General features: G+C 60.0%; 1 protein-coding gene across 1 annotated transcript; it reads left to right on the top strand.

The window, feature by feature from the left end:
* The first annotated feature begins 95 nt into the window (after window positions 1–95).
* Window positions 96–16,506, top strand: FBF1 (Fas binding factor 1). The gene is made up of 27 exons (XM_023744767.1): window positions 96–665; window positions 2,144–2,237; window positions 2,868–2,925; window positions 3,396–3,446; window positions 3,963–4,110; window positions 4,568–4,639; window positions 5,124–5,234; window positions 5,569–5,707; window positions 5,815–5,948; window positions 6,413–6,512; window positions 7,482–7,964; window positions 8,062–8,190; window positions 8,406–8,494; window positions 8,665–8,723; window positions 9,417–9,545; window positions 9,678–9,778; window positions 9,913–10,119; window positions 10,967–11,074; window positions 11,161–11,300; window positions 11,380–11,498; window positions 12,358–12,480; window positions 12,567–12,752; window positions 13,171–13,347; window positions 13,437–13,574; window positions 13,687–13,804; window positions 14,954–15,072; window positions 15,729–16,506. Exons 2-27 carry the CDS (start codon window positions 2,170–2,172, stop codon window positions 15,810–15,812), a joined length of 3,390 nt encoding a protein of 1,129 aa, XP_023600535.1. The 5' UTR covers window positions 96–665; window positions 2,144–2,169; the 3' UTR covers window positions 15,813–16,506.
* The last annotated feature ends 954 nt before the right edge of the window (window positions 16,507–17,460 follow it).

Here is a 17,460-nt window from a genome sequence, read left to right as displayed (position 1 = left end):
CCTGGGCGTGTTGGTTTCCGGGGACTCCTGATGCAGCCTCAGTGGCCTTCGCGTAATTTAGAAATAAACGAGGGAGGGGACTTGGGAAAAAATCCTTCTCACTGGGGTCTGTGCCCGGAGGTACTCGGTTGGGGTTAAGGGTGGTGAAGGCACTTGAGCTGGATGGGGTCCCCACGTGCCCACGGAGAAGTGGCCAAGGAGGTGTGCCCCCAGACCAGTCCTGCTGGAGGGGCCTCGGGGGGAAGGGTTCTAGCAGGTTGTCGGTCTGAAAGAAGCTTGTATGCGCCTAGAAACCTCGGGCGCTTTTCCCGAAGCCACGCTGGTCTTTGTTCAGAGTCCGGAAGACTGGCTTGTTGGCCAGTGTGTCCCGTACAGCGTAGGTTCTACTGAAAATCTTCACCATCGTCCTCTGAGAAAGTTGTTCTCAGTGTCTCCCCTGGGGTCTTCCAATAAGGCGACGTGGCTTGTTGCCAGAGAATGAGAAGACGTCTCGTGGCCAGTGAGAGAGAGCTGGGCCACGTCCAGCGTCTGAGAGGCCTGAGGCCCTGGGGTGAGGGCTCCGACGTGCGGCTGTGAGGACCCGTCTTCCTCCTCCAGTCGCGCCGCCGCCCCCTCTGTTCCAGGCTCCATTGATGACGTCCTTGAGGACCTCCTGGGGGATGAGCGTAAGTGCCCTTTCCCAGAATCCCCTGATGTAGGCTGCTTCTTCTTTAATTGAGATACATTTCACATGAAATTTACTCGTTTAAAGTGTACGTGTCAGTGGCTTTTAGTATATTCACAAAGTTGTCCAACCATCACCACCGTCTAATTCCAGAACATTTTCATCACCATAAGGAATCTCCATGCCCATTAGCAGTCACGCCTCATTCTCTCCTCCCCCCAACCCTAGGCAACCACTGACCTTTCTTTACGGATTTACCTCTTCTGGACATTTTTAAAAAATATGTTATTGATTTTTCACAGAGAAGAGGGGAGAGGGATAGAGAGTTAGAAACATCGATGAGAGAGAAACATCAATCAGCTGCCTCCTGCACACCCCCCACTGGGGATGTGCCCGCAACCCAGGTATATGCCCTTGACTGGAATCGAACCCTGGACCCTTCAGTCCACAGGCTGACGCTCTATCCACTGAGCCAAACCGGTTAGGGCTCTTCTGGACATTTTATATAAAGTGGAATCATGCAGTAAGTGGCTTTTGCCTCTGGCTTCTCCCACTTACCATGATGTTTTCAAGGTCTCTTTCTTCGTTCCTCTCCACGGCTGGGCAGTATTCTGTTGTGTGACTCTGCCACCTTGTGTTTATTCAGCCATTAGGTGATGGATATTTGGGTGGTTTCCACACGTTCCTAGGCTGTTAGGAATAATGCTGTATGAACATTCAGATACGAGTTTTTGTGTGGATATATGTTTTCAGTGCTTTGGGGGTATAAACCGAGGAGTGGGATCACTGGACTATATGCTAACTCTGCGTTTAACTTTTTGAGGTACCGCCAATCTATTTTGACAGCAACTGCGCCATTTCACATTTCACCAGCAGTGTGGGAGGGTTGCGTTTCTCCACACCCTTGTCCATACTGGATCTTATCTGTCTGCTTGACAAGCCATCCTCGTGGGTGTAAAGTTGCATCTCATTGTGGTTTTGATGTGCATTTTCCTAATGGCTAATGGTTTTGAGCATCTTTTCGCGTATTTATTGGCCATTTGCTTACCCTGTTTGGAGGAGGGCGTTTTTACTTGGCGCACTGTAAGCGGTCCTTATCTGGACACTCGTTTCTTACCCGCATGACCGTGTGTGATGTTCGGAGGAGCAGGGCCTCAGAGTCACGCAGAGCTCCGGGGACAGCAGGGCAGCAAGGCTGAGGTCCCCGCCTGGCCCCCCACCAGGCACAGCCCCTGGTGTTCCAGCCGACAGCTTTGGGCCACGGAAGTGCATTGTTCTTCCTGCATTTCCATGGGGTGGGGAGGGCGTGGTCTTCATTTGTCACCAGTTGGCATTTAGGCTTGATGTCCTGTGGGGCCCATTTCCTTCCTCCAAAGGGGCCCTCCTCTCCATCGGGGGTCTGGGCAACAGCTTGCTGGGGGGCCTGCACCCCATTTCGTCTTCACTCCAGACATCTTTTCTGTTTTCTTTTTTTTCCAGCGACACTACCTGAGAAGCCTGTGAAAATGGCGCCACATGCCAGAGATAAGACAGGCGTCGCCCAGGCGCTCCCTTCCGCAAGGGCGAGGACAGAGTAAGAGGGGACTGGGTGGGTGGCCTCGACCCGCCCCCCCAGTGGCTCTGCCTCTCCCTCCCCTGCTTGCCACTGACTGGGTGCCCGCCTTTCAATGCCAGCGGTTTCCTCTCCTCGCCTCGGCTCCTGCTCAGGAGGAGGTCAGAAGTCCTGGCTGTGGTCTCACCTGCACCGGCTCCTTCCTGTGTGTCCTGGGCAATTCCTGAACCTCTCTGAGCCTCCGTTTCTTCCTCAGGCTCAGAGGATTGGTGATTTTCAGTGGTTTGCTCTGAGGCTCTGACAGTTGAGCGGTAGCAGGGAGCTTTGTGAGCGCCCTCCCCTTCATTGTAGCTGAAGCAGATCTGCTTTTCTCTCTTACCTGTTGTGTTTTAAGATTTTGGTTTTGAAGAGGCTCTGCTTTTTTTAAAAGTTAAAAGTCACGGCATTGGGGATCCTGCGAAGCTCCTCTCAGCAGCTCTGTCCTCCGCGGAAGCGTCTCCGGGTTCCCTGGACTCTCCAGGCCGTTCCTCCTTTCGTAGCCATAGCCACGCTCCTGAGACACTCGAGTGTGGGGAGGGGGCAGCCATGGCGACGCAAACTTGCCCTGCACCCGCCCCCGGAGGCAGGGGGTGCTCATTCTGCCCTTTGCAGGTCCCTCCTGGAATACGACTTCGGCACCATGGCCGACCCGGCGGGAGCTGAGGCCGAGGTGAGCCTGGCCGGCCCTCCTCCCACCCTCTCTCCCAGCCCCGGAAGCAGTGAGGTGGGCGTCATGGCCCAGGGCTGCTCACAGGACGGCTTCAAAGGCCCTGCAAAGCCAGTTCCTAAAGCCAAACAACACCAAGGGCTGCCCAATGCCCAGAGCAACATCCTCTTCCTCCCCCGCGGAGACGGCCTGGAAGGCAGAGCGGGCAGCTGCCTGGGTGTCCACAGGGGGCCCCACGGGCAGTCACTGGCTGAAGGGCAGCACTGAGGCCCTGGAAGCGGGCTTTCCCGTTGGGAGGAAGCGGAGTGGCAGCGCTCCCTGGGCCTCCACACCTGGGCAGGGTCCACTTCCGACAGCACCCGGGCCCTCGGGCGGGCAGGCTCCTGGTGAGGCCCATTGGCGAGCTCTGCTCCGGCCCCGACAGCAGCTGCCAGGCCCTTGACTAACCCCGTCCTTCCCTCCGGTGGCCTCAGGATTCCGACATCTCAGATGCAGACCCGCAGGCTTTACTCCAGGCCATGAAGGTAGGAAGCGGCTGCGTCCGGGTTCTGGTAGCCGGGTGGGCTGGGCTGCCGATATTTCCTGCCATGCGTTCATGCTCCCTCTTACGATGGCGTTTCGAGCCCTTCCCAGGGCGAGAATGGAGCTCATCGTGAGCTGCTGCCCTCTGCCCTCTGCCCTCTGCCCTCTGCCCTCTGCCCTCTGCCCTCTGGGGATGAGTCCCATTTCCTGGTTCAGAGGTTCTCCCAGGCAGACACATCAGGCCCAGGCCTCTGAGACATGGCCAGCTCCCCCCCCCCCACCCCCGTGGGGAAGACGGAGACCCAGACGATCTCCTCTGGAGCTTGTTCTCAGCCTCTCTCCACATCCCCCCACCCCCTGCCGAGTCCCCTCCAGTCCAGCTTCCTCTGGTCAGTCAGGACCCAAGCTGACCTGGACCCTGGAATTGAAGACATCGGTTCTGAAGACTTGAACCTCAGGGTTGGGGGCTTGGAGGATTAGCCACAGCTGAGCACCGTGGGGCCCCCCGCCTTTTCCAGGATCTGGACGAGATGGATGCTGACCTCTTGGGTCTGAAGACGTCTCCTCGAGCCCCTCACAAAGGCGCCGCCAAGGGTTCTGGGAAAGAAGAGCTGCCTAGCAGCCCCCAGCCCGCCGCTCCGCTCACCGCCCATGAGAAAGGTGAGGACACAGCCTCAGACCCGAGGCTTTGGTGACTGGAAGATGCTGGGAAGGGAGCTCTCCTACCTGGGGGCTCGCTCTGCCTGGGACGGAGGCCAGGAGCTGACTGTGTGTGTGAGTGTTCATGGCGGGAGGGGGACGAGGCGAGCTTCCTCCGAGGGCTGTCCCCGTCCCTCTGCGCCCAGTGGCAGCTCCTGGAGCAGCCACCTGAGGTCATTGGAGAGCTTTGTGGTAGCCCGGCCGCTCCCAGGCCCGTGTCCCTGGAGTGCCTGGTGCCTGGTGCCTGGTGCCTGGGCAGAGCTTCAGACCATGTGTCCTGCAGGAAGCCTGTGTGAGAACAGGGAGGTGCAGACACCGCCCATGGGCTGAGTCCACGGCCAGCCCCTGAGCTCACCTGGAAGAAGTGCACGGCCGCCAAGCCAGGCCCCGGCCATGACCTTGGCCTTCTCTCTGCAGGGGATGCCATTTCCCACCAAGAAAGCCCTCTCCCCTCCCAGCAGCTTTGGGCATCAATACAAGAAGTTTTCTTTCGAAGGTACCACAGGCCTTCCAGCCACGCTCCTGGGACACAGTGTGGGGAGGGAGTAGCCATGGCGACACAGACTTGCCCGCAGCCCAGTCGCTGTGTGTCAGACGAGAAGCAGAGGGCTGGGGCCGCTGATTTAATTCCTCATGAGTCCAGGGCGGGGATTCACCCGGATACTTGGGGAACTTTTTTGCAAGAAATTTGGAGCCAGACACCACGCTGGAGATTTTATAAAATATAGCCGTTCCTTCCCTTCGTGGGTGCACAGACGTTTGGGGATGGTCCCAGAAGGCTGTGCCGGCGGCAGGGTCTGGGGTCCCGTCCGGCCTGACACAGCCACGCTGAACCACAGGCCCAGGGCCACTGTCCGTTCCCTCCTGCGAGGAGCCCGGGCTGTGGCCAGAGGCCGAGGGGGCAGCGAGGAGGAGGAAGCGCAGCGCAGGGCTTGTCTCCCCGACGCAGCCACGGTCTGACCTGTGCTTTCCTCCCCGAGACCCGTTGGCGGGACTTCTCTCGGACGATGAGGAAGGAACCACCAGGAAGCTGCCTGGGACAGAGAGCAAAGCGGTTTCTGAAAAGAGCCCAGCCCCGACCAGAGACCAAGGTAGGAGGGGGCTTCTTGTCCCGGGAAGCAGCAGGCGGCGGTTGCTCGCCAAACTTTCCGGTGCAAAGCAGAGACCTGCCCGGCGGGGCCGCAGGACTGAGACCCGGGATTAAGAGATCTTTCATCTCTAAGAAGGCGGGGTGGGGTGGGGTGTCGCAGAGGGGTGAGCCTGGGAGTGGGGCGGGTTGGGGGGTCAGGTCTTGTGTCCGACCAGGCGCTCGATGCCTGCTGCCCCAGCCAGAGGTCAGGGTTGCAGGGAAACGCTTCCCCCCACCCCTCCGAGCACCAGCGCTGAGGGCCCGATGCCTGCACTGTGCCCTGCGTCCTCGCTCAGGTCCCTCCATTCCCCTCACTCCTGGGGACACCCCCGTCCGGAAGAAAGAAGAGCTGTTCTTTGACGATGAGGACGACCTCATGGCCGCCCTGGGGTTTGGAGACAGCCCCAGAGCAGAGAGGAGGCAGCCAGGAGACCAGTAAGGCCCTTCAGAGGGCAGGGGCCCTGGCCGAAGCTGGAGGGTGGGCACAGCGTGCCCCCAGGAGCCCCTCTGTTCACACGGACCAGCCCTGTGTCCGCCTGCAGGGAAGGGCCCCGCCCTGCTCGCTCCAAGCTGGATGAGCTGCTGGGTCGAGGCGCGGCCACCACACACCTGGCTCGTCTGGGCACCGGGGAGCCCCTGGAGCTCAAGTTGGACAGGAAGTGCCAGAGGCCAGAGGGTGAGGAACTTGCGGGACAGGGAGGTGGGGGGACCCGAGAGCAGGTTTTGCCACAACCCATAATAAGCACTAAGCTTTACATGGGGACCCACACGCTGTGCCGTTTACCAAGGAGACGAGTGTCATGAAGTAATAACCACACGTTCCGTGCTGCTGCTTTTACTTTTATGGCATTTGATCCATACGGACAGTATCACAGCTCACTACGTCCTCCACCTGCTCAGCGTGAGAACACGCGGTGTTGCTCAGGCGCCACCCGGGGGGTTGACGCGTTCTCCTCACACACGCAGCTCGGGCCTCACCTCCAGGCTGTGGGGCAGGGCTCCCGGCGGGCCTCACCTCCAGGCTGTGGGGCAGGGCTCCCCGCGGTCTCCCAGGGCTGGATGGGTGACACCCAGCCCCTCGCCCGCTGCCAGGACAGTGTCACCTCCCCTGCCCTAGATCACAGGCTCCTTCATTCACAGACAAAGAGGACACCTGGGCCAACGGGGACTTCACCTTCGGGGCCTATCAGCCCACCGTGGGCTCCTCCGAGGGCCGGCAGTCCCGCCGGCAGCCAGGCAGGTAGGCAGGCCTCACCCGCCCACGCAGTCCTGCTGGGAGGCCACCCTGCGCAGGGGCTGGGGCTCTGCGGGTGTGAGGGAGGAGGGGGCCGCCCAGTCCCACCTACACATACAGGCCCAGTCCGCTCCCAGCCTCCGCAGAGGGAAGAGACTGGACTGAAGGAGGGCTTTTTCTCCCAGTATAGTTTTTTTAAATATATTTTATTGATTTTTTACAGAGAGGAAGGGAGAGAGATAGAGAGTTAGAAACATCGATGAGAGAGAAACATCGATCAGCTGCCTCCTGCACATCTCCTACTGGGGATGTGCCCGCAACCAACGTACATGCCCTTGACCGGAATCGAACCTGGGACCCTTCAGTCTGCAGGCCGACGCTCTATCCACTGAGCCAAACTGGTTTCGGCCAGTATAGATTTTAAACTTAGTATTTTAAAATAATTTCAAGCTGACAGGAAGGTTGTCAGAAGAGTCAGTACAAAGAACTCCCTCCTGCCCTTCGCCCAGACTTCGTGGTTGCTGACATGCCATGTTGGGCGTATTGCCCTCTTTCTCTCTAAATAACCCTCTGCACACAACGCGCTTCCAGTCCCTGCTGCCGGCCAGAGACACACAGGCAGTGGCCGGGTCAGGCGCCGGGAACAAAATGACTGTTGCTGGAAACCGCTTGACCAGCTCTTCCCTCTGGGCGGGCCCGCCTTGGCTGGCATTCGGGCCTGGTCACTGCGGGGAAGGGGGGGGGGATTGTCCCGGTTCCTGCGATGGGTTTAAGGTGTCCGTGCTGCCGCGCTGCCCCCTGAACGGTGTGAGCACCGTGTTCACAGGGCCTCAGGCTGTGCCGAGCCCCTGGGCACCCCAGGCTCCTTGGTGTGGGCCTGGCAGTCACCCCGCCCGCCGCAGAGGGGAAGACTGATGGGGGCTCTTGGGACAGGCTGCTTGCCCTGCCCTAGACCCCCTCCTCTCTGTCTTGAAGTAGGTTCTTTGCAGAAGATGGCATAGACCACAAGGGAGAGCCAGGCTCCAAGCAGGCTGCCCCAGCGCCCACCAGCCCCACCCCCCCCAGGAAGGGAGGGGCCGACTGGTTGGGCCTCAAGGATGAAGATGAGGACCTGCTCCCTCCCTCTCCCACCAGAGAGCCTCGCAGGAGAGGCTCCGCACTCCCCACACCCTCCGTGCCCCATCCCGAGAGACAGCCTTCTGCCCCAGGCCCGCGCTCTGCCCCCGCTGGGCTGCCCCTCTCCTCCCCCGGGGCACAGCCACCACCCAAGGGTGCAGATCCCCCTGCCAAAGCCAGCCGGCCTTCCCAGCCGGGAGTGTCTGCGGAGAAGGAGGAGGAGGACTGGCTGAGCCATGCCTTGTCTCTGAAGAAGGCCCGAGACCTGGCCAGAGAAGAGCGTGCTGCGGCCTCTAAGGGCCAGATCTCGGTGGGGGCAGCGGGCCGACCCCCTTCCAGCAGGTACGGGCTCGGGCTGCTGTCTCCAGTGGAGGGAGGACTGGGCCGGGTGCGGGAGCACCACCTCTTCCCTGTGCTTCCTTCCCTCTGGGCTGCACAGGGGTTCGGACTTGGGAGGAGAATTCCTTGACCAACCGGTTGTGAGCCCCCGAGGGCTCGAGCCAGCAGCTGCTGGAGGGACCGCAGGACCAGCAGCACTAAAGCCGCCTGGCCAGCCTGCCGCCTCCGGGTACGTCTGCAGCCAGGGCTGGGGGTGAGGAGGCTGGGGGCCCAGCCTGCCGCCTCGGGGTACGTCTGCAGCCAGGGCTGGGGGTGAGGAGGCTGGGGGCCCAGCCGGGCCCATCTCTGCTCACTGAGGCCTCCCTGTGAAACTGCCACCACGGCCTCTCCAGCTGAGGGCGTGACCTGTTCTTCTTTCCTGCCGCCCCCTCCCCGTGTCCTCAGGGCCCCCGTGACTTGGAACCCAGCCTCCTTGGCCCTCTATGCAGGCGACTCAAAGAAGGACGCAGTCCCTGGAGACCTCTCCGGCACTGGTTTGTTTTCTGCTTTGGGGGTAAAATCTGGGTGAGAAAGAGGCACTTTGAGCTTCTTTCGGGGCCCCCAGAAGACAGGGATGCTGGGACGCACACGCGCGCGTGTTCTAGAAAAACAGAGACAGACCTTGGGCCTCCTTCCAGCTCAGCTCTCTGCTGTTTGTTTTCAGAGGCTGCAGTGCATTTTCCGAGCTCCCAGGATCCCACAGGGCTTGCTGGGCCGGTCCAGGTAGGGAAGGCGGACAAACAGGCACAGGTCTCAGCCCCATGATGCAGCTCCCTGCTCAGAGGCGGCGGCAGTGGTTCGACCTGGTGGCCTGCAGGAGGTCAGAGAGCGCACCGGCTCTCCCCCCAGCATTCCCTGCACTGAGCATGGTCAGGCAGAGCTGGTGCCAACTGCCAGCACCGATGGGGAGTTAGAGGTGGTACCCGGGCGGCGTGGCCAGGATGCTGCATCCGAAAGCAGGGCTGCAGGTGCCTTGCTCCATCTAGAAAGCCGCCTCTATCCTGGCCACCCTCCCTCCGTGCCTCCACCTGCTACCCAGGTGTGGCGTCACCTCTGACCCTGGGCCTGAGGAGGCCTCGCCCCACAGGAGCATGTCCCTGGTAACCCAGGGCCCTTTTGGAGATGGGGGTTGGTGGCAGGAAACAGGCTGACAGCAAAGGTGTGTCGTAAGCTTTTGTCGTCATTAAGACTGCTGGGACGTAGCGTTTGTCCAGGAGTCTGACCACTGTGGGAGGCTGTTGTCCTGAGGAAGGAGGGACCACGTGACTCTCCGGGGCCCCTTCCTCGGCTTCTTGGTGTCATGTCCTTGGCCCCATCTGCAGCCCCCGGTCAGGTGCAGGGCCTGGGAGGCTCAGTGAGCAGAGGGCCCGAGGTAGCTGAGCTCTGCCGAACCTGGAGCATGTCTCACCTTCTCAGTCCCTGCTGCCGGGCGCAGGATACCAGCAGCAGCTCCTGGCCGCGCAGCTGCAGCTTCAGAGTGGCACTGCCCAGCTCCAGGCTGAGCTTCTGCAGAGCCAGGCGCGGCTGGCAGAGCTGGAGGCCCAGGTGAGGGTCTGGGCCGGGTGAGGGTGGAGGCAGGGCTGCGATGGGAAGGCGTCACTGTGCGGGCCGGAAGGCTTCCCCAGGGACCTCAGGGACCTGCCTCCCACCCCCACGCTGTCTCTCTTGCTGTCTCAGGTCCGGAAGCTGGAGCTGGAGCGGGCCCAACACAAGCTGCTGCTGGAGACTTTGCAGCAGCGACACCAGGCCGACCTGGAGCTCATCGAGAATGCTCACAGGTACCCCTGCCAGGGCCTGCGGGGTTCCCCAAGGCTCCTGGCCTGCCCCAGCCATGTGCTCGGGGCGGGGAAGGGGGCCCTTCCGGTGGCCGCCCTCACCTTCTGAGCCCCACAGTTGGGTGTTCTGTTGGCAGAAGCCGCATCAAGGTGCTAGAAACTTCCTACCAGCAACGGGAAGAGCGGCTGCGGAGAGAGAACGAGGAGCTATCCGCCCAGTACCTGTCGCACTGCCAGGCGGCCGAGCAGGCCCGGGCCGAGCTCACCACCCAGCACCAGCGGCGCTTGGCGGCCGCCGAGCAGGAGAAGGACCAGGAGGTGGAGCGGCTGCGGCAGCTGCAGCGGTGAGGGCCAGGGCCAGGCCCAGGGCCAGGCGGGCAGGGGAGCAGGCTTCTAGGGTGGCCAGGGCAACCTGATTGCCATGACACCCCGAAGCTGTGCCTCTGAACCGAGGTGAGCACCCAGGCCAGCACACTGACCCATCCCGCCCAAGAGAGGGGCATCGCCCTAGAGAGTGGGGTGGGTGCCCACAGGGCTGGCTGGGCTGGGCCTGGCAGCAGCAAGCAGGCGGCTAACTCGGCCCAGGTCAACCCCCTCGCCCGCTGGGCCTCTCAGGTCTAGTTACTCGACGGACCCTGGTGTGGTTTGCACTGGGCGCCCGGCATGGCGATCTGGTTACCTTTCTAGGTTAGAGCGGAACTAAGAAAAGGTGCACAGGGCGCTGGCTGATGAGGCAGGCGGCCCGTAACACTCGTCAGGGTCCAGGCGCACCTGTCTTCCTCCGCGTGAATGACGGGAGGAACAGCCCCTTAGAGCAGTGGTTCTCAACCTGTGGGTCTCGGCCCCTTTGTTGGTCAAACGACCCTTTCACAGGGGTCGCCTAAGACCATCCTGCATATCAGATATTTACATGACGCTTCATAACAGTAGCAACATTACAGTTATGCAGTAGCAACGAAAATAATTTTATGGTTGGGTCACAACATGAGGAACTGTATTTAAAGGGCCAGAAGGTTGAGAACCACTGCCTTAGAGAGTGGATGTGGCATTAAGGCACCAAGACCGTTAAGGCTGACAGCCAGGGAAACTGAGGCAGTGCCCGGAGAAGAAAGGGAGGCCTGGGAGCACTGTGCCGGAGGCACGCTCCTCCCTGGAGACGCTGCCCACAGCCCGCCCTCCCACGCCCTGCAGGGCCTCCATCCTGGAGATGCGCAAGGACCACGAGGAGCAGCTGCAGCGGCTGAAGCTGCTGAAGGACCGAGAGATCGACGCCGTCACCAGTGCCACCTCCCATACGCGGTATGTGTGTGGTCCCGAGGTCCAGGCCCTGCCCACCAGGGGGCGGTGCTGGGGTCCCCAGGCCAGGGTGACCGGATCCTCCCCAGGTCCCTGAATGGTGTGATCGAGCAGATGGAGAAGTTCTCCAGCAGCCTGAACGAGCTGTCCTCCCGTGTGGAGGCCTCGCACCTCACCACCGCCCAGGAGCGGGAGCTGGGCATCCGGCAGCAGGACCAGCAGCTCCGAGGTACCGCATGGCCTGCCTCCCGCCCCTCCCGTCTCAGTGGGAAGGTGGGCGAACACTGAGTGTCCTGTGGGCTGCCCAGCGCTGCAGGAGAGGCTGGGCCTGCAGCAGCGGGACATGGAGGAGGAGCGGAGCCGGCTCCAGCAGGTCATCGGGAAGATGGAGGCCCGCCTGAGCGAGCAGAGCCGGCTGCTGGAGCAGGTGAGCCGTCCTCCCCCCCGCGGGGCCCATCTCCCAGAGCCCCAGGGATCCTCAGTGGTACCCTGAGCTCACCTCCTGGGCCTCGGGACTTCCCTCTGCAATGTCTCCTGCCCTTCCTGCCCCGGCCCCCCATCCCCACCTCCGCGCGCGCCCTCACCACGGCCGCGAGCCCCTCTGCCCAGCGCTGCATGTCCCACTTTCTTCCCAGGCACTTGAACCTGTCATGACGGCTGGTGCCTGTGACGTTGGGAAGGATGTTGAAGTCCCTCCATAGCTTACATATAAGAGGAAGCTGTAGTCTTTAGAAAATACCTTTCCTTTCTTTTGTACTAGGTTATAACATGATACATTTCACTGAAAAAAAAATTAAAACTACAGGAAACAATAAAGAAAACAATGAAAATCACCCACTAGCCAGAGAGAGCCCTGGTGCTGTCACGGTGCCTGTGGCGAGCAGGATGCAGCTAGAGAGGGTTCCATGTCCTGGACCTGTTTGTTCAGGCCTCACTGGGTAACTTTACGAAGCCCCTGCCTCGGGCCAGGCCAGCCCGCTTCATGCTGTGTGTGCCCTGCGTTCCCTGGCACGCGCAGTGTCATGCCCACCCGCTGCTTTGCCTGCTTGGCTGACGGGAGACAGTCATTGGCAATTCAGGGGCCGGGAATGCTGCTGCCTCCGGAGCTCCCAGCAGAGGGCCCTGAGCCTCAGCCCGGTGCCCTTAGCCCAGCGGGTCCCTCGCTCGCGCCTCTCTGGAAAGGAGGTGTTGGTGACGTAGTGTGGGGGGCGCAGGTGGCTTTGCGCTGCAGCGAGGCCTGACGGGGCAGGTGGAGCGCCGAGGGCTTACTCCCGGCCCTGCCCCAGGAACGCTGGCGGGCGAGTGCCGAGCAGTCCAAGGCCGAGTCCACGCAGCGCGCCCTGGAGGAGCAGAGGAAGGTCCTGGCCCAGCAGACGGCCATGGAGCGGGAGGAGCTGGAGAGGGCCAAGGTGAGTCCAGCCACACCGTCTCCAGTGGCCATCCCTGCCATGATGCTCGAGGACACTCGCCCCTGACCTTTGCACCCTCGTCCCAGAGTGCCTTGCTGGAGGAACAGAAGTCCGTCATGCACAAGTGTGGGGAGGAGCGGCGGCGCCTGGCGGCCGAGTGGGCCGAGTTCTTCACACAGCAGAAGCTGAGTAAAGAGAGGGCCGAGCGAGAGGTGGAGTGGGCGCTGCAGGTGGACGCCCAGCGGGAGGGCACCCTCATCAGCCTGGCCAAGGTAGAGCCCCGAGCTGCCAGCCCTGCCCTTTCCTTCCAGTCCTCACTGCCTGCTCCTCCATCAGGTTGGGTCAGCTCAGCAAAGGGCACAGCAACAATAATCATATAATAGTAACAGCTTCATTCTGTTGGCCTCGTGCTTTACACACATTGCTCATTTGATCCTCATCAATCCCCAGGACTTAGATATAAAAAAGGGGGGTTCAGAGAAGCTGAGCCCAGGGTGAGGCAGCACGAAGGCATGGCCCTGGGCCTCCCTGACTGGTTCTGGGACCCCCTTACCCCGCCCCCTTCTCCCAGAATCAGGATCAGATGGAGCCACTGCAATGAGGCGGGCGGGCCAGGGGCTCCTCAAACCCTGAGCAGAGCCTAGTTCAGCTCCCGAGAGGACACAGCAGTGAAGGCTTTGCTGTCTCCAGGAGCAGGCAGAGCTGAAGATCCGGGCGAGTGAGCTCCGGACCAAGGAGGACCAGCTGGCGGCCGAGAGGGAGGCTCTGGAGCGGGAACGGGAAGAACTGCGGCGGGAGAAGGAGCGGGTCAGCGCCGCCGCCCTGCGCATCAGGCTCCGCTCCGAGGAGATGGACAAGATGAGCCAGGTTCCGGCAGCTCAGCTGGGCGCGTGGCCGGGGCTTGGGCAGTGCCCTGTCCTCAGACAGCCTGGCTGACCCAGGTGGTCTCCCCGCAGGTGGCCTCGGAGAAGTACCAGGAGGGGGAGCAGGCATTGCGGGAGGCCCGGCAGGTGCAGTCAGAGCATCAGGCCCGGCTACAGCTGGTGCAGCAGCAGCTGGAGCGGCTGCAGCAACAGGAGCAGCACATGCACCAGGCAAGGCTCCCCCCCACCCCCACCCAGCTCCTGCTCCCCCATCTGGCTCCACCAACCACCCCCACCTCCAGACCCTCACGGCCGTGTCCTTCTCTCTGGGGACGGGGGACAGGAGCGTCTGAGTCTGGCCCAGCAGAGGCTGCAGCTGGACCATGTCCGACAGGACCTGCCCTCTGGTCCCGTGGCACCACTCGCCCAGGCCCAGGGCCTGGCAGCCTCCGGCCCTAGTGGTAAGTGGCTCCGGAAGGATGGACTTTGACCATCGGATGGGCAGTGCCAGGAGCATCCTGCCCACACCTCCCTCCACTCAAGTGAGGGGCTAGCTGGTTTTAAAGTTCTCTCATTAAAACATCTTTACACAAGGAATGCATGTCCATTATAGAAAAATACATTTGGCCCAGCTGGTTTGGCTCAATGGATAGAGCGTCGGCCTGTGGACTGAAGGGTCCCAGGTTCGATTCCAGCAAAGGGCACATGCCCGGATTGCGGGCTCGATCCCCAGTGTGGGGCGTGCAGGAGGCAGCCAGTCAGTGATTCTCTCTTATCATTGACATTTCTATCTCCCTCTCCCTCTCCCTTCCTCTCTGAAATCAATAAAAATATATTTTTAAAAATACATTTGCAAATAGAGGGAAGAAAACTTTTAAAATAAAATGTCACTCTCAACCGCACACTCTAGATCAGGGGTAGGCAAACTTTTTGACTCGAGGGCCACAATGGGTTCTTAAACTGGACCGGAGGGCCGGAACAAAAGCATGGATGGAGTGTTTGTGTGAACTAATATAAATTCAAAGTAAACATCATTACACAAAAGGGTACGGTCTTTTTTTTTTTTAGTTTTATTCATTTCAAACGGGCCAGATCCGGCCCGCGGGCCGTAGTTTGCCCACGGCTGCTCTAGAGACAACCACTTTTAACGTTTTGGTGCGTAGTGTTCTAGACTGCATCAGTTTTAAAAACAAAATTGACATCATATCATATACTGTTTTGTACCTTGATTTTTTAATTTGGAAATATACATGTAGAACATGTTTTCGGATCAGAAATTAAACATTTAACCATAATTTTTAATCAGTATAAGCTTCCATTAGGAGGCTGTTCCATACTTTCAATGATTTTCTACTGGGTGATTTTTTTGTCACTAAGAAAAACAGCACATCAGTGAAAATCTGTACATACGTCTCTGCACTTTTGCCTGATTATTTCCCTTGAATAAGTTCCTAGAATTAGACTTTCCCCGAGCATTCTCAAAGCCTTTTGAGAGTTGGTGGAGAAGGGGGGTCCTGGGTGCACCCACCGCGTGGTAAGAAGGCCCCCGGGAGACAGGCTGTGGCCCCCCTGCCCTCCCATCCACACGTGGTCCCTGACCTCCTCCTCAGCCTTTTCAGCCATCATGGCTCCTGCTCCCGCCAATCCTCAGGGCATCCAGCCATCAGCCACCCTGGGCCCCTCGCTCCGCCACACCAAGCTGGTGCTGCTGCAACACACAGCTGAGCAGGTAAGCACCCCATAGCAAAGGCGGACGCCACCCAGGCCCGCCACGCCCCTTGGACCGGGTCCTCATGGTCACCTTGGTGACAGGCAACTCAGGGCAGTCAGCGGAGCACGCCCTGACCCCTGGAGGCCCCTCCCGCCCCGGAAGAGGGCTGGGTCCCCTCCCCCTGCCCCCCCCCCCCCCCCCCGGGGAGGGGACCGTCTCAGACCTGTCCCGTCGGCCAGGTTCTGTTCGAGCCATTGCATATTCTTGCCAGGGAACCTCACAGTAACCCTGTGATAGCAGTGGCAGCACTTCCACTCACAGCACTTCCTGTTTCAGGCTCTGCACTGAAACATTGCCCTCCCCCAGCCTACAAGGCAGGTGATGCTCTGCTCTCTAGTTGCAGACAGGCTTAGAGAGTGACGTTATGTGCTAGCGAGTGGCCTTGCCAGAACTGAGACCTGGTCTTTCACTCCAGTGCGCCTGCTCCTTCCAGGCCCCGCTTCCAGCGCGCAGCTTCCCAGAGCCAGGGAGTAAGTGGGGAGGGGCCTGGAGTGAGGTCTGGCCTGTAGCACCCGGGGACCCACCTCACTCAGTCCCTCGAGCCTGTGTCCCTGTTCACGGAAGCGGTACAGGAGGGGCCCAGTGCGGGGTGCTCACCCAGCTCTGCCTTTCAGGACCAAGACTTCTTGGAGAATGAACAGTTCTTCCTGGAGACCCTGAAGAAAGCCTCCTACAATATGACATCCCACTCAGCCTAAAGGGCCCTGCTGCCTCCTCAACAGAAGACTCGGACCCTGGCACTCTGTCCTAGCGCCCCCTGGCTGCCAGCTCCAGGGAGGGGGTGCCCAGGGCCTGATAACAACTCTTCAAGTAGATAGGGTACAAGGGCATTCCCACCACGCCGGCCGCAGCTGAGGCAGGCAGGTGCCCCCAGGTCTCGGGTTTGACAATGGCCTCTGGGGAGACACAATGCTGAGTATCTCTGCCCCCAGACACTGTCAGCTTCAGCTTTGGTTCTCTGGACCCCTCCCCTCGTCGGTAGGCAGGTGGTTGAGGGATCTTTTCACCTGGGCCTCCTCTGAGGCAGGGGGTCTTCTCCAGGGATGCCCCTAGCAGCCTCCTGCCCTCCCACCTGAGGCCAGCAGAGACAGCACAGGGCCCCCTCCCTAATGGGAGCGTGGAGGTGGACCACATGTTTTGAAGGGCCTCTATCCTCTTGGCCATGGGTGGGGGTGCGGGGGCAGGAGAGGGTGGGAATCACAATTACTTGTGAATTACTTGGAAGGAACATGTCCTGGTGAGCACAAAGGCAGAGGCGGTGAGCTGAGTGGGCCCTGAGCAGGCAGTTTGTGTGTCTGTCGCAGAACAGCTTTCGGGGGAACTTACTTGTTTACCCACAATCTACAGCCTTCATCTTGGACCCATTAAATTGCTATATGTTTTTTAATCCAACTACATTTCATTTCTTGCCATATTGGGTTCAGAGATAGCCCTTCTCTTTCTGGTTCTACAGTGTCACTCTGTATGTACGTATCCACAAACAAAACAGAATGTTGATTTGTGTGTTTACAGATCTCTCCAGCCCTGGTCAGTGTGGCTCGGTTGGAGCGCAGTGGTTCCATACACTGGAAGGTGGTGGGTTCAGTTCTGGGTCAGGGCACGTGTGGGTTTGATACCTAGTGCATGTAGGAGGCAGTCAACTAGTGTTTTGATGTTTCTCTCTCCCTTCCTCTCTCTAAAATCAATTTTAAAATACCAAAAATTTAAAAAATATCTATATGGTATTATCCTATAGTAGAGGCCCAATGCACGAAATTCATGCAAGTGGCTCGGCCCTCGCAGTCGTGGCAGCTGCCTCGGCCCTTGCAGCCCCGGCTTTGTCCGGAAGGTCATTCGGCTGTCCAGTCTCATTAGCATATTACGCTTTTATTATTATCTATACTAATAAAAGGGTAATATGCTAATGAGACTGGACATCTTCCAGATGCCCTTCTGGACAAAGTCATGGTCACGGGGGCTGAGGCAGAGGTGGTTAGGGGTGATCAGGCTGGCAGAGGAGGGCAGTTAGGGGTGATCAGGCCGGCAGGGGAGGGCAGTTAGGAGGCAATCAGGCCGGCAGGGGAGCAATTAGGGGGTGATCAGGCTGGCAGGGGAGAGTTAGGGGGCAATCAGGCCAGCAGGCAGAGGCAGTTGGGGGGCTATCAGGCTGGCAGGCAGGGGAGCAGTTAGGGGGCGATCAGGCTGGCAGGCAGGGGAGCAGTTAGGGGGTGATCAGGCTGGCAGGCAGAGGCAGTTAGGGGCAATTAGGCCAGCAGGGGAGCAATTAGGGGCATCAGGCTGGCAGGCAGAGGCGGTTAGGGGCAATCAGGCAGACAGGCAGGCAAGCAGTTAGGAGCCAGCAGTCCC

This window comes from Myotis lucifugus, unplaced genomic scaffold (assembly GCF_000147115.1).
Source record: "Myotis lucifugus unplaced genomic scaffold, Myoluc2.0 scaffold_485, whole genome shotgun sequence".
NCBI lineage: Eukaryota > Metazoa > Chordata > Mammalia > Chiroptera > Vespertilionidae > Myotis > Myotis lucifugus.
This window is presented reverse-complemented; position numbering and strand designations above follow the sequence as displayed.

What these genes read in the sequence shown, in the direction of transcription:
- FBF1 (XM_023744767.1), top strand. Translation starts at nt 2,170, where the DNA reads ATGGCGCCACATGCCAGAGATAAGACAGGCGTCGCCCAGGCGCTCCCT. An exon ending in CTCATCGAGAATGCTCACAG is followed by an intron (nt 9,779 to 9,912) that starts GTACCCCTGCCA and finishes TTCTGTTGGCAG; the next exon opens with AAGCCGCATCAAGGTGCTAG. An exon ending in AGAGCCGGCTGCTGGAGCAG is followed by an intron (nt 11,499 to 12,357) that starts GTGAGCCGTCCT and finishes GCCCTGCCCCAG; the next exon opens with GAACGCTGGCGGGCGAGTGC.